General features: G+C 42.7%; 1 protein-coding gene across 1 annotated transcript in view; it reads right to left on the bottom strand.

Moving 5' to 3' along the window:
* gpc5a (glypican 5a) overlaps nucleotides 1-15,666 on the bottom strand; it is a 1,114,293-nt gene that overhangs the window by 721,793 nt on the left and 376,834 nt on the right. Inside the window, exon 5 of the mRNA XM_067986491.1 lies at nucleotides 14,267-14,392. Within this exon, the coding sequence (XP_067842592.1) occupies nucleotides 14,267-14,392 (126 nt within the window). The remainder of the gene's footprint in view (nucleotides 1-14,266; nucleotides 14,393-15,666) is intronic.

Here is a 15,666-nt window from a genome sequence, read left to right on the forward strand (position 1 = left end):
AGATTCCAACACTTCCGGGTTTCCCATGCAAATATATGCCCCCAGCTCTTTTCTAGGGTTCAAGTAAAAATCATGCCCCTGTTCCTCAGAACATCGGTGAGAAGGTCTGAGGCCTACAATGAACTTAAGGCACTCAGCATACTGCAGAATGAGCAGCGATCCCAATGGAGACTCAGACAATTTGCATTAGGCTCACAAATTCAATGTAAATCAGGCTGTCACCCTGTAACATGGCTTCAGTGCTCGAGTACTGCTCCAACTACACAGTACACATTTGGTATGGTACTGAAGGGGAGGCTGCCAATCAAAATTGAAAATAGATTTGTGCACCCCTGCCTCTTGCCCTCTTCTCCCAACCACCAGTGCTCCATTGCCCACTGCAATCGTGCTGTCAAGGCCCTCTTCCCAAAAGCCCTTTCCCACACGCTGAGAATATGCTCAGCACGCAATGAGCAGCCAGAATCTTTCACTGGCGTCTGGTGTCTGATAATGCAGCCCTGTTGTTCCTGAAGTCACCCAAGGAATCACAGAATGATACAGCAAAGAGGGAAGCCATTCAGCCCATCATGCCTGTGTCGGCTCTTTGAAAGGATTACATAGAATTACATAGAATGTACATATATTGAAATTTCTTTTGTCCCAGTCAAGTTTGAAAAGGATTTCTCAGCTTGCCTTGTTCAACCTTATTAGCCTGTCTGAAGCCATCCGGGAGAGATTGACATGCCATAGAAAGTCCACAAATAATCAGCAACAAACCATGATGTAAAGGTTAATATTCAGGGACCTTGTTCTAGTTTAGCATTGCAGATGAAACTGTTATTTTCTATCTTTCAAGGGGGAATAGTAAATCTGCATCTGTTCATTTATCAAGTTGCTGTTTAATAATCTGGCTAAAGTACCACATAATAGATTTGTTAGCAAAATTATAGCCCATGAGATTCAAGGGACAGTGGCAGCGTGAATACAAAATTAGTTACGGGACAGAAAGCAGAGAGTAATGGCGAATGGTTGTTTTTCAGATTGGAGCCAAGTATACAGTGGTGTTCCCCAGGAGTCAGTATTAGGACCAGTGATCTTTTTGATATGTATTAATGACCTGGACTTGGGTATAGAGGGTATAATTTCAAAGTTTGCAGCTGACATGAAACTCGGAAATGTAGTAAACAATGTGCAGGATAGCAACAGACTTCAGGAGGACAAAGACAGACTGGTGAAATGGGCAGACATAGCAGGTGAAATGGGCAGACATAGCAGATGAAATTTAATGCAGAGAAATGTGAAGTGATGCGTTTTGGTAGGAAGAATGATGAGAGGCAATATAATCAAAATGATACCATTTTAAAGAGGGGGTGCACATACACAAATCTTTGAAGGTGGCAGGACAAGTTGAGAAGGCTGTTAAAAAAGCATACAGGATCCTGGGCTTTATTGATAGATGCATAGAATACAAAAACATAGAAGTTATGCTAAACCTTTAAAAAATACTGGTTAGGCCTCAGTTGGAGTATTGTGTTCAATTCTGGGCACCACACTTTAGGAAGGATGTCAAGGCCTTAGAGAGGGTGCATCCCCATCCTCAATGATGGCAGAGTCCAGCACGTGAGTGCAAAAGACAAGGCTGAAGCGTTTGCAACCATCTTCAGCCAGAAGTGTCGAGTGGATGATCCATCTCGGCCTCCTCCCGATATCCCCACCACAGAAGCCAGTCTTCAGCCAATTCGATTCACTCCACGTGATATCAAGAAACGGCTGAGTGCACTGGATACAGCAAAGGCTATGGGCCCCGACAACATCCCAGCTGTTGTGTTGAAGATTTGTGCTCCAGAACTAGCTGCACCTCTAGCCAAGCTGTTCCAGAACAGCTACAACACTGGGATCTACCCGACAATGTGGAAAATTGCCCAGATATGTCCTGTCCACAAAAAGCAGGACAAATCCGTCATCATTCGGCCAATTACCGCCCCATCAGTCTACTCTCAATCATCAGCAAAGTGATGGAAGGTGTCGTTGACAGTGATATCAAGGGGCACTTACTCACCAATAACCTGCCGACCGATGCTCAGTTTGGGTTCCGCCAGGACCACTCAGCTCCAGACCTCATTACAGCCTTGGTCCAAACATGGACAAAAGAGCTGAATTCCAGAGGTGAAGTGAGAGTGACTGCCCTTGACATCAAGGCAGCTTTTGACCGAGTGTGGCACCAAGCAGCCCTAGTAAAATTGAAGTCAATGGGAATCAGGAGGAAAACTCTCCAGTGGCTGGAGTCATACCTAGCACAAAGGAAGATGATAGTGGTTGTTGAAGGCCAATCATCTCAGCCCCAGGGCATTGCTGCAGGTGTTCCTCAGGGCAGTGTCCTAGGCCCAACCATCTTCAGCTGCTTCATCAATGACCTTCCCTCCATCATAAGGTCAGAAATGGGGATGTTCACTGATGATTGCACAGTGTTCAGTTCCATTCGCAACCCCTCAAATAATGAAGCAGTCCGAGCCCACATGCAGCAAGACCTGGACAACATCCAGGCTTGGGCTCATAAGTGGCAAGTAACATTCGCGCCAGATAAGTACCAGGCAATGACTATCTCCAACAAGAGAGAGTCTAACCACCTCCCCTTGACATTCAACGGCATTACCATCGCCGAATCCCCCACCATCAACATCCTGGGGGTCACCATTGACCAGAAACTTATCTGGACCAGCCATATAAATACTGTGGCTACAAGAACAGGTCAGAGGCTGGGTGTTCTGCGGTGAGTGACTCACCTCCTGACTCCCCAAAGCCTTTCCACCATCTACAAGGCATAAGTCAGGAGTGTGATGGAATACTCTCCACTTGCTTGGATGAGTTCAGCTCCAATAACACTCAAGAAGCTTGACACCATCCAAGACAAAGCAGCCCGCTTGACTGGCACCCCATCCACCACCCTTAACATTCACTCCCTTCACCACCGGCGCACAGTGGCTGCAGTGTGTACCATCCACAGGATGCACTGCAGCAACTCGCCAAGGCTTCTTTGACAGCACCTCCTAAACCCGCGACCTCTACCACCTAGAAGGACAAGAACAGCAGGTACATGGGAACAATGCCACCTGCACGTTCCCCTCCAAGTCACACACCATCCCGACTTGGAAATATATCGCTGTTCCTTCATCATCGCTGGGTCAAAATCCTGGAACTTCCTTCCTAACAGCAGTGTAGGAGAACCTTCACCACATGGACTGCAGCGGTTCAAGAAGGCGACTCACCACCACCTTCTCAACGGCAATTAGGGATGGGCAATAAATGCCGGCCTCGCCAGCAACGCCCACATCCCATGAACGAATAAAATAAAAAGAGATATACTAGAATGGTGCCAGGGGTGAGGGATTTCAGTTATGTGGAGAGAATGGAGAAGCTGGGGTTATTCTCCTTAGAACAGAGAAGGCTAAGGGGAGATTTGATAGAGGTGCTCCAAAATTATGAAGGGGAAGTAAGGGGAAACTGTTTCCAGTGACAGATAGATCATTAACCAAAGGACACAGATTTAAGGTGATCGGCAAAAGATCCAGAGGCAACATGAGGAAACATTTTTTGACGCAGTGATTTGTAATGATCTGGAATGCACTGCCTGAACGGGTGTTGGAAGCAGATTCAATGGTAACTTTCAAAAGGGAATTGGATAAATACTTGAACGGAAAAAATGTACAGGGCTATAGAGAAAGAGTAGGGGAATGGGACTAATTGGATAGCTCTTTCAAAGAACTGGCACAGGCATGATGGGCCGAATGGCCTCCTTCTGTGCTGTACCTACGATGATACTATGATAATGGAGTCTTTATTCTGCTACCTTCAAAAGCAGAGGAAGATCACAAGGGCAGAAGATATAAGTAATAAGCCAAAAATACAGCAGCAATTTTTTTCTATTCAATCCCTGGACTCACTATAAATTACCTAGGTACTGAGCAGATGAATGCACTCTCTGGGTCATAAGAAGTGAGAGCTCGCATATGGGAAAAGTCTGACACAATGAACTCATGAGAATATCTAGAATTAAAGTCCTGAATGTATAGCACAATTGACAATGAATGATGTCTATTTGCTAATTTGAATCTCTACTGAAAATAGTGAACCTTGGTGGTACGATGGTAAAATACTATGGAGCTCCAATATATTTCACCATGGCTTGGTTTGTAAGTGTGCCTTCCCAAGCTCAATTGCATTCTGAGAAGGATCAGAGGAGAGACAAGGCTCTTCCCCAGCTAAGAAAAAAAAATTTAGAGGGCTGATCACCACAGATACTCCCCTGCATCTAATAGCAGCTAGCAATAGAACAGTGTTGGCACCAGTTTCTAAGAAAGAACTTGCGTTTTCACATTTTGGATTTTTACCCAGATATTTTCAGCGTGCTCAACACCAAACACCAGTATGGTAAGCAAGCCCTCGCCCTCTATGGCTTAGAGTGTGCCTTTGTATGCCCAGTATCTGGTAATGTAGCAATGCCCAGGGTTGAACAGAATTTTCTTTTACTGTATTTGCAAAAGGGGGGAGAAATTGGTCTTGAGCGGTAGTTCAAAATGGGCGATAATGAATCAGCAACCCGTTTTATATCCCGTACAATTTTCTTTTCCATGTCGATTCACTGTCGCCCATTTTGCACTACCACCCAAGACCAATTTCACCACCAAGCTCTCTTGTGATCTCCTTGACTTCAGAAAGTGGAAGACTAAACACTCTTATCAGGACATGGCTTAGGCCAGAAACTACAGAACAAGTTTATTTCAAAGTTTAGAAAACCAATAAGTAAGTGACAATAGATTCCAGTAGTTTACAGTTTATATCTGCTCTTCAAATTTAGAAAAGAATAAACAGATCAAACTAATTCTCTTTGGAAATACTGGACCTGTGATAACTTCCACTAACAATAGCTTTATATGAATGTAATAGCCTCTTCGCCCGTAGAATCTCGAATCTGCCTGTTCGTGGCTTCCAAAGAAATTGTGAAAGGAGAGCATATTCCTTTATATCCCCTTCAAAGTTCAACTACAAACAACGGAAATCAAACTATGTATTCCTCACAACTACATCAAGCTGTCAAACATCTGCAGGATTAAAACAAAGATGATAATTGATGGCTTGGGTATGTACCTCCTGGAAGGTCAGCAGATTTAAACTGCATAGTTTGGCACCTTTAATTAAACTGCTGGTTATGCTGATGTGAGAAGGCCAAAGATGGGCCAGAGTTATTGGCTGCCTCAACTATCACTGCAATACTTTGGTTGTGCTGCTCTTCAGTATCACAGTGTTTCCCTGCTGCCATTGTAAAGACTTTACAGTGATTCTCACAAAACTTTGGCCCTTGCCCACCCAGGGGTGGGGTGGTAATCGTAGAAGTGTCATGCACCAAGATACTAAAAGAGAACTCAGTGAGGAGGCACAAAAATAGTTTGGTGCCCACGCAGAGGAGCAGCATAGCAGCTACTTCCCTGGTTTAGGGCTGACCAATTGGACAAGCAGCTGAATGAAGTAGCTAAGAGGACTGGCCAGTCTGTCACTCCAGGCCCCACTCCATAGAGGGTTTCATGGCACCAATTTGTGCCAGTCATTGTGACCCTGGAGTCATGCATGGCACACTATCAGCATGATGTGTAATAGCTCCCACAAAACTTCCCTGTCTGCTGGAAGAGTGAGCCCTCCAGATTGAGCAGCCTCGTACCTCGCTTTGTCTCTGAAAACCCTACATGCCAGGCCAACCCAGCAATTGACTTGTGGACCGCTTCAAATATGTGACCCCATGAACAAGCACTGCAAGCTCATGTGAGGTGTTGTAGCTGTTTCTCTGAGGCTGAATGCGACAAATCCAGAGCATTATTTGAGCAACAAGGTTGATTTCATGAGGCTAATTTCATTCAGCAAGAACGGCAGTGAGAAGTGATATCACCAATGGAGCCAAACATTTTGCACATGCGCGGAGGGTGATGTCATCAGGTGGGCCAGTGCAGGCACACTGATGTCATCAGTGCCCACACTGTGTTGCTAATGACTCCATGTTTAAAAGCACTCTGCAGATTCCTGTCTTCAGCAAATCCCTAGGAAACTGACAGGTAAGGTTACAGCAATTGTTTTCTCTCTCAGATCTGCTCAAATCTTTTCAGGGCATTTCTAACCCATACCTTTATTCTATGTTGACAGCAGCATGGCAATGCAGGTGGCACTTGTGCCCACTGGGCAACCCCGCAGAAGTGGTGGGAGAAGAACAGTGAACTTCACTGAGGAGGGCCTTGGCATCCTGATGCATGAGGCTATTTGGACTACACTTGCGCAAGCCTGGCAGAGCAGTAAGCCGTGCTGCCTAGAGGAATGGCATTGGCCTTGATTGCCAACTTCCTCACCTCCAGCTCTAGAAGAGTACTGCAAGAAATTCAATGACTTGAACAGGGCTGGCAAGGTAACAAACTCATCACACTCTCCGTTTCTTCCTTGCCAACATTGGGTACCAACCATCACTGTCTTAAAGGAACCTTCATACCACTAACCCATCACACTGCACTCTGTTGAAGGGCACTTACTAACTCTCTAGCTAGTATGATGGCTATACATCTAACCTAACACACAGAAACTGCCTTGCACAACTCCCAAAACAACTTGCACCACTGTAACATCTTCACACCTCCACATCTTTCACCTTACCACTCCCATCACACTTACCACATAATGCCAGTCTTACCCTTATTTACTTATGTTGTTACAGGAGAAACTGGCACACAACTCAAGTCAGAGACAGGCCACTGGAGGGGGCATCCCAACACTGCGTCCCCTCACCCCCCATGAGGAGAAGGCCATGGCTGTTATGGGGACACACACTGTCATAACTGTGCCAGACATATAGGTCGGCATTATCTTGCCATGGCCACGTGAGTAACTCAGTACCAGCAATCCCGACCGATGGTGCCACATCCATGGCAAAATCCTGTTGGACCAAAGAGGTCGGCTGTGGTGTCATCTGCTGCGCTGTAGCCAATAAGTCAATAAAAATGTCCTGCAGAGTCTGCCCTCTGAGCACATGGCCTGCTTTGCATCACGGACAAGCTAAACGTCTTGGGAATGGAAACCCTTCCTATTCACATATGCCAGTTGCTGCTCATTTGGTGCCTTCAGTGTCACATGTATGCCATTGTGGCACCCTACACCCTGGGGAATCCAGCTATCTTGTAGAGGTCCCTGGCTCTATGTATTTTTTGCCTAGGGGGTAATGTCCATGTGAAGCAATTCAGATAATCTATGAGAGGGGATCGGTATCTGCACGATACACTGCAGACTAATGCTGACAGATATCCTGTGGGAGCCTAGGACGATGCAGAACTGTAAAAGTTGAGGCCCGATGTCACTTTAATTGCCGCGGACAGAGCAGTTGCGGCAGTTGAGCGAGTCTGCGAGAGGCAGTTGGCATTCTTGGAGAGGTGCAGCCATCAGATGCACAGCCCCTCGGAGAGATCCTTGTAGGGCCAGTGTGGCCCGTACACAGTGGAAGGTTGTACCTAGTGGCTGCTGTCCTCTGCCATGCTGCCTGATTCTCCAGGCATCAACAGACTGCTGCTGCAACTGCTCTTCCACTACGATGGCATAGAGTGGTATGCCCATGGGGAAAGCCATCCCTTGTCTGGTTGATCAGAGAATGGGGATGGGGATGGGGAGTTTGGGCATCCCAAAATTTATTTTCTGGAAAGAGAGGAAAGCACTCTGGTAAAACGAAATGCAGGTATCACGGATTTTAAAAATGTGAAGGAAAGAGTTAAAAACAGTTCATGAATGTTGAGCGGTTCCTATAATGGACGAGTAATCCACCCTGTCAGTTTACTGCCCAAGGGTTGATGACAAAAATTACCCCATTACTTTTACTTCATTATAGAAATCTTCTCAGTACATTTTTCTTCAACCAAACTCCATCAAACATTCCATTATCATAAGCAAAGGAGTTTGACATGTAGACTGCTGGACGTAAAAGGGCTAGCTTTGCAACTTTGCATTCCCAGTGAGAAGCCTCGCCCACCAGAGGTGCATATTGGAAATTCAGGCCAAATTTGCAAGATTTTCCAACCATTAATTTAAATTGTCAGAAAATTATACACTTGCATGCCTGAATGAAAAATGTGATCCTGCTAAGCGAGGCTCCCTGCCAAGAGCATGAAGTTAGAAAATTAGGCTTAAAATGTTATCAGTGTTCACTGTCCATTTGTTCAGGAAGAAATCTATTCTGCAAAAAGTATGATGCAGTACTTCTTAGGCTTCCACGAGGAACAGAAAATGCAGGAACAGTCTTATTCAGAGTGGATTATCAGCATTCACTGTATGTAGCATAGATTTTATAGATTAATAGGCTGCTCTCAAAAAAATCAGTTGAAAATATTTGCTGCCAGGGGAAATTCATAATCTACCCGATCTTTCAGCTGCAACTTCATTTTTTGCAATGTAGTCCATTTTGTGTTTGTAAATTATTTTATTAACAAGTAACTATCACCTTCAATACACCTTTTAAAGTCAACGCATTCAAATTAATTACATTAAATTTAATAATACATTTTTTCCTTTCCTTTTAATGTCTATTGTTCAGACAAATTTGTTAGTTAAGGTACCGTGGATAACTGGGGGAAGGGTGCTAAATTAACATTCATCTTTGAGGACATCATTAACAGCATGGGTGAGTGATTGCATTTCAGTCACTTTACTGCCAGATCGATACTCCTCAAAAGGAGTTATCTCAATAATATCATCACAGCCTTCACTTTTGAACAAAAACATTCAAAAAATGAAACCTAAATAAACAAAAAGCTCCCACAATGGTCGAGTGAGTAGTTAGGCCATACAAACCAGTAAGGTCCCCAACTCAATCTTTAGAGTCTGCCAAGTAACCTAATCTCAGCTGGGACAATGGTAGGCAAACATCAATTGGCTTCACTGTTCCAGGGTTCAGGGAGAGGGAAATTGGACAAGGTTCCTACTCCTGATTGCTACTGCTACTAGAAGTGCAAATATGTGGATGTTTGACTGGACTTGGCTGAATAGCCTATTAACACTCACTGTCAAAACTCACACATGAAGCATGTCCAGTTGAGTGAGGTATTTAGAATGACCAGTGTCTATGCAACTGTACCCCACCAAGGAGTCAAATCATTCAGAAGAGGAGGAGTAGGAAAAATGATATGGAAAAAAATGAAAAGAAAGAATTGTACAGTTAAAAGGAATTATGATTAACAGTTTGGTTTTTGAAAGAGGCAATGATGGTAACACTCCTTTGATGCTGAAAAAATGGTGAAATATTGTACAAAACACTCAAACAAAGCCCTTTTAATTGTACCAGCTTCATTACAGGAGTTATTTATTAATCCAGATATTTAACGTGAACAACATAAATTTGTGATGAGGAAAATTCTGCCTGAGTAAGAACTCTATGCAGTATGTATGAGATATTGTAAATCCTGGCAATCCACTGTGAGATAAAAATCACTGATTTATGTGAATGTTACCTCACTGAGTCTGCCATTTATATCTCTTGCAGGAGTAGCTGTATTAGGAGCAAGGAGCTTCTTATTTTGTTGAAAAACTCTCAAAAGTACAGGTCAAATGGAGTAGTCTATAAGAAATACATTTTCACATCAAATTTATGCAATAAGCATTATGTTTTAAGACTGCTGTTGATGTAACAGAGTATTTTTAAAAATGAACATGCTCAAGAATTTCTTCATGTGAGTTTCTTCAGTTGTACAAACAGATCCTGCAGGTTCTTTCATAATGGCTTGCAGCTCACACAGGCAATAACAGGCAACTAGCTGACAACTTTCTGGTTTAAAAACTAGTGCAGTAATCAGGGACTAAAATCTAAACTGCCTTGTGACCACACAAGCCAGTAATTTATTCTTAAATATTTATTCCTCTTGAAATGATGGAACCTTGCCCTCAGCAAACAAGGGTCAAATTTACTCTTTGTTTTAAAAGGATGTAGTGGCTCTTGCTTCATTGTTGAGCCATAAGGGCTCATTAAATGTAACTCCATATGCCAGTGGCATCCTCGTTTCAGAGATGCTTAAATGATGTCTTCAATATATTGACACAGGCCAAATGAATGTGATGTGGCCCTGAACATTAGCAAGTAAATGTTCAGTGCCACACAAGGGACCTACACAGATTTCAGCCCTACTCTGTTCCATTTCTGATCTGCGTCACACTGAGCAAGGAGGCGTTGAATGAAGGCTGGAGTGTCTGCTGGCATGCAAGTCAAATTTAAAGGGGTGTCATAATAGGGGGACAACATTTTTGAATGCCTTTGGAGAGCCTCAAAGGCTCAACACAATGGCAGCTTTTTAGAACTAGAGGTCATAGTCTCAAGATAAGGCGTCGGCCATTTAGGACTGAGATGAGGAAAAATTTCTTCACTCAGAGGGTTGAGAATCTTTGGAATTCTCTACCCCAGAGGGCTATGGATACTCAGTCGAGTATACGCAAGACTGAGATCGATGGATATTTGGACACTAAGGGAATCAAGGGATATGGGGATAGGGCGGGAAAGTGGATTTGAGGTAGAAGATCAACCATTATCTTATTGAATGGCGGAGCAGGCTCGAGGGGCTGTACTCCTGCTGCTATTTCTTACATTTCCCGAACAGGAGACTAAGAAGAGACAAGAAAATATGAAGGAAAAGGAGACCTAAACAGAATACATGAGTATGCAGGCAAATGATGGAGCAGCCCAGCACCCAACCCCCTCTTTGATGGCTGCTGAGATAGAGGTAATGCTTCATGAGGTGGTTGTGAGCACCAAGTTGCATGGTAGATGCAGATCCTTGCATTAGATAGCACAGCACTGCATCTGCCTCTTTGCTGACCCAGACCAGCTCCCCACAGTCAATGCCAGGTAGGTACACCAGAGCCAGTAGAAGTGGTTGATGGCATCTTGGCAGGTGCAGTCAATCAGACTATGCTGGCTCTTGATCATTCTTTTGGGTCATCTTTTAAGCAGTGTCACTGAAAGTAGGAAATACTGTGATTGAGGTGATTCTGAGGAAGCATCCAACATTAGAGTTAGTCAGGCATTCTGACACCTTAGTGATACCACTGTGGGTCTGTTGTTGCAGTCCCCTTTGAGAAGAAGAGCCTCTATCAGTAATGGCTAAGTAACACTTACTGTTAAATTACTGTGTCAGTTTTACGACCTACAAGATCATTACCACAACCTAAGAACCCTGGACGCCTATTTAAAAAGGCTGTCCTTTACATCAGGCATCCTGTATGCCAGAACTGTAGGAAATGATATGCAGATGAATACTCCGCCTCCCAAATGCATATTAAAGTGAAATGCCCATCTGTTTAATGTGGGTACTTCTACCACTACTGGTCCTGCCCACTGGAAAATAGATTGGGATGTAAACCCAGCACATTTCTGACAGGCTCCTGATTTTCTGCATCCGGATGTCCAATTACCGCTGAAAATCGGGTGATAATGGACAGGAAAGCTAGGCTTATTTTTCTAAATTACTGTTCTTTCAAATCTCTTTCAAAACATATATAGTGGTCATCCAAATATTGACACAGCATTAATGGACGGAGCTCTACAATTCTCTGCCAAATAGAAAGTACCATTAACACATATAAATTCTTTGAGATTTGCTCTTGTTGACATCAGCTGAAACTTCCATTGTATTACAATCTGATAATCATTTTCCGAATAGTTTTCTATTCTCTCTTGCTTCATTACTGTCAATTAAAAAAATTGGGCCTTCTTAAAAATCAAACCATCATATATTGTCAACTTTAAAAAAAACTTTTAATGATACTTTTGTTTCAACAGATAGAGGCCAAAAATCCACAGACCCAACTTAAGTGGTAGGAAGCGTCTGTCTGTGATCTCCAGCGCTGATCCCATCAAAGTATGTGGGTTCAGGGGGAGGACAACTCATTGAAATATTCTAGACAGGCAGCCAGGTTATTAGAGATACATCGGGCACACAACTGACAAAAGTCCAAAATTCCGGTGCGAGGTGTCCGATCGGGGAGATGGGGTGGGGGAGTGCTGGCTCCTCTGAAATATTCCTTTTAACATCCCTTAAATGCCCTTTAGCCCCCTTTATCAGGAAAACAAAAGTCCAGCAAGATTTTTTAAATGTTTTAATATCATTTGGACTCCAGGCTGCTACCTAGGCCTAGATACCAAGGTGGACTCCATTTTCATCAGTCAACAGTTTGGTATCACTCAGCATACCATCCCACCACTGCTCCACCAGGCCGGGGACAAGGAATCATCCAACCTGGGAGTTCCCTTCCCCGGCCCTGCCTCCTCTGATACGGAGGACCTTGTTTGGGGCAGACAGAGGTTCTATCCAAACAAGGGCCCAAAGAAATTGCTGGGGAAGGCTAGGGCTAGGTACATTTGGTGATAGCCTAATTTCAAGCCCTTCTGCTGCACTTCTGGTAGATATATGGTAGGGGAACGCTGAGAGGGCCATGGATTTTGAGCCCCATAATGCTAACATAATACAGTAAGGTGAAATTACTGTGCCTGACGGTGTAACAGAGATGAATTAACATGTACAATTGAGGATGATGATCCTGTAAAGCAATTAGGTCAATGACTGTATCTCAATTATTGTGAATATATCTTCATTATTTTGGGCTAGTATACTTGATGAAAAGCCCACACAAAATATGAACAGAAATGGATAGAAAAAACAATGGGGCAACACAAGAAGCAAGTGTCAAATAGGTTTCAGGCACTGTGTGGCACTAAGGTGCGACTGAGGAAGAGGAGCAGGAGGAATCTGAGGAAATGTCAGAGCAGCTTCGTGGAACAAGAGAAAAAGCTACAGTGAGGAAAAGGAAGCAGTGAGAGATTCATTGGTGCAATATGTAGGCAGTTGCTTTTGTTGTAAACATAAATTCAATAGTCGAGTGATTTATCTATTGAGGTCGCGAATGTTAAAGAAATGGTCGATGGGCTACATCAGAGAGAAAAGAGCGGCTCGTGGTGATAGTCCATTGGAATTAATGACACAGGAAAGAGTCAATTGATAAATAAGTTTGCCTGCTGTTATGAATTTCTGATCTGGCAGAGATATTCTCACAGGTTCAGTGACACAGGTTACTCCCATAACCAGATCTTGCACCTCTGATGTTCCAGAGTTAACTCACATTGCTCAATATCTGCATATATAACAGATTTTTTAATCATTGGGTAGCACAGTGAGAAAAAATGTTTAATTGCAGTTAGCTATTTCTTGTAAAATGTCATGCTTCAAACAAGTATTTTACCCTCATTTCCATATCCACTTATCTGCACAAGCATTTCCGGTTGACTGGCAGAGAGACCGTGAACAGCCGAGATACGTTTTCCTGTGCTCAGTTTCAATAATATGCATCACAAAGGGCTTTCTGATCGCTTTGCTGTTTCAAAACTTTGTTCTGCTCACTTGCACATATCTCAGGTTCTTGGGACCACAGCTTTTTCCTGACGGATACATGAGGATTTCTGAGGGTTGAGTAATGGCTGTCATGTAAACTTAGCTGCTGCCCCATTATGCTCAATTTGTCACGTTACGCAACGTAGACTATGCCATTTTCAGGTACAGTACCTTTGGAACCATTTTTAATATAAAATAGATTGGTTAAACTTATAGAAAACTGAATGATGTATGTAATTAAAAAGCAATTTTTAAAATAGTGTGGAGATAACAAATTACAGTGGCTATCTAATTACCAAAGATCAATTTGGATGATACATCCCTTCACTTATTTTTGTGGATGACAAGATAACCTAGACATGCTCCAACCAAACTGGTTAGTACTACTATGTTAATCAAAATATGTTACCACCATCAGAGGTTCCTAAGATGCAAATCAGATCAGCAACAGATCAGGGACGCTATAAAGATAACATTGTAAAAAGACTTTCATAAAAATCTGTGAAAAACCAACACAAGTAAGTCATTTAAGGTTTCACAGTTGATATTGGGAGTAATGACTGGCACATCTGTTTGCCAATTACATGCTGAGATTTGTAAACACAAATTTAATTACAACTTTCTATTCAAATAGTATTTATTGAAAGAAATACATTGGATCTTTTAGAATTTTAATCTTGCCTCTACTGTAAATCCATCAGCATTAACTACAACCAGAAATAATAAAATAACGAATAACAAACCATCTTGATCAAACAAGTCTAACTGTAGAGTACTTATTTATTAGATTTGAGAACTGATTAGGCTCCAGCTCACAATCCCATAAATGGAACAGCTCTCACCTCTTCACGACATCTTGTCCATTCCAGCAAGCTAGTCCATCAGCAGCTGCTAAATCATTGATACACAGCTGATCAGCCAATCCACCATATAAAGCCCTATATAACCGCAGACTGTTGATAAACTCTCTGAAACAGACAGAAAATACATTCATTTAGAAAAATGCATAATAAGCCGAACCATGTGTGATTTGTTGTCAAATTAGCAAACGCGCCATACAAAACAGTCCTTTGAGATGCAAGTATGAAAGATGAATCTAGAAATGGCTGTTGATCAAATTGGTGGATGAATGCTTACCACATTGATGATATTCCTGTGTCTGCTTTTTAACATAGGTATTAACCCACCTATTTTAAATGGAACATGGCACCAACACATAAACATTCATTTCCTATTTTGCAATTATTACCAGATTTTAGTGTTTAGCGAGCTTCAAGGCTGAAAGCATGTATTTTTTTTAGATGCATTACTGATATGTTATACACATGTGAAATCATAGCTAAAAATATAATAAAGGAGGAAAGCAGATTACTGGAGCTAATCTGCTCTGAATAAAGATGCTCTCAGATCTGGTCTGAATTTGATCTATATAACTGGTCAGGCAAAAAATCTTGGAATGTATTTGAATTTGCATAATTATGGCGATCAAACCCAAGCACCTAAAGAAAGTTCGGTATGCTGAAACAACAGGAGGGTTGTATATCAGTCTCAAGGGGTAGCTCCTTACACCTACAACTTGTTTTGTGCTATAGCATGGCTGTCCAAAGTAGATTTTGCTTCACCCCCTTCCTCTAATATTCACTTCTTTAAAAGTATCTTAACCACTTTTGGCAAGCCTCTGGCTGTCCTGCTCACTGAACATTTTTGTCAAAGTCTTTCTTTTAAGAATGTAAGAACTAGGAGCAGGAGTAGGCCATACGGCCCCTCATGCTTGCTCCGCCATTCGATAAGATCATAGCTGATCTTCTACCTCAACTTCACTTTCCTGCCCTATCCCCATATCCCTTGATTCCCATAGTGTCCAAAAATCTATCGATCTCAGTCTTGAATATACTCAATCACTGAGCATCCACAGCCCTCTGAGGTAGAGAATTCCAAAGATTCCCAACCCTCTGAGTGAAGGAAATTTTCCTCATCTTAGTCCTAAATGTTTGACCCTTTATCTTGAGACTATGACCCCCTAGTTCTAGACACTCCAGCCAGAGGAAACAGCCTCTCAGCATCTACCCTGACAAGCCCTCAAAGAATTTTATACGTTTCAATGAGGTCACCTCATTCTTCTAAACTCCAGAGAGTATAGGCCCATTCTACTAAATCTCTCCTCATAGGACAACCCTCGAATCTCAGGAATCAATCCAGTGAACCTTTGTTGCACCCCCTCTATATATATCTTTCCTTAGGT

Source organism: Heptranchias perlo, chromosome 6, assembly GCF_035084215.1.
Source record: "Heptranchias perlo isolate sHepPer1 chromosome 6, sHepPer1.hap1, whole genome shotgun sequence".
In the NCBI taxonomy this organism is placed as follows: domain Eukaryota; kingdom Metazoa; phylum Chordata; class Chondrichthyes; order Hexanchiformes; family Hexanchidae; genus Heptranchias; species Heptranchias perlo.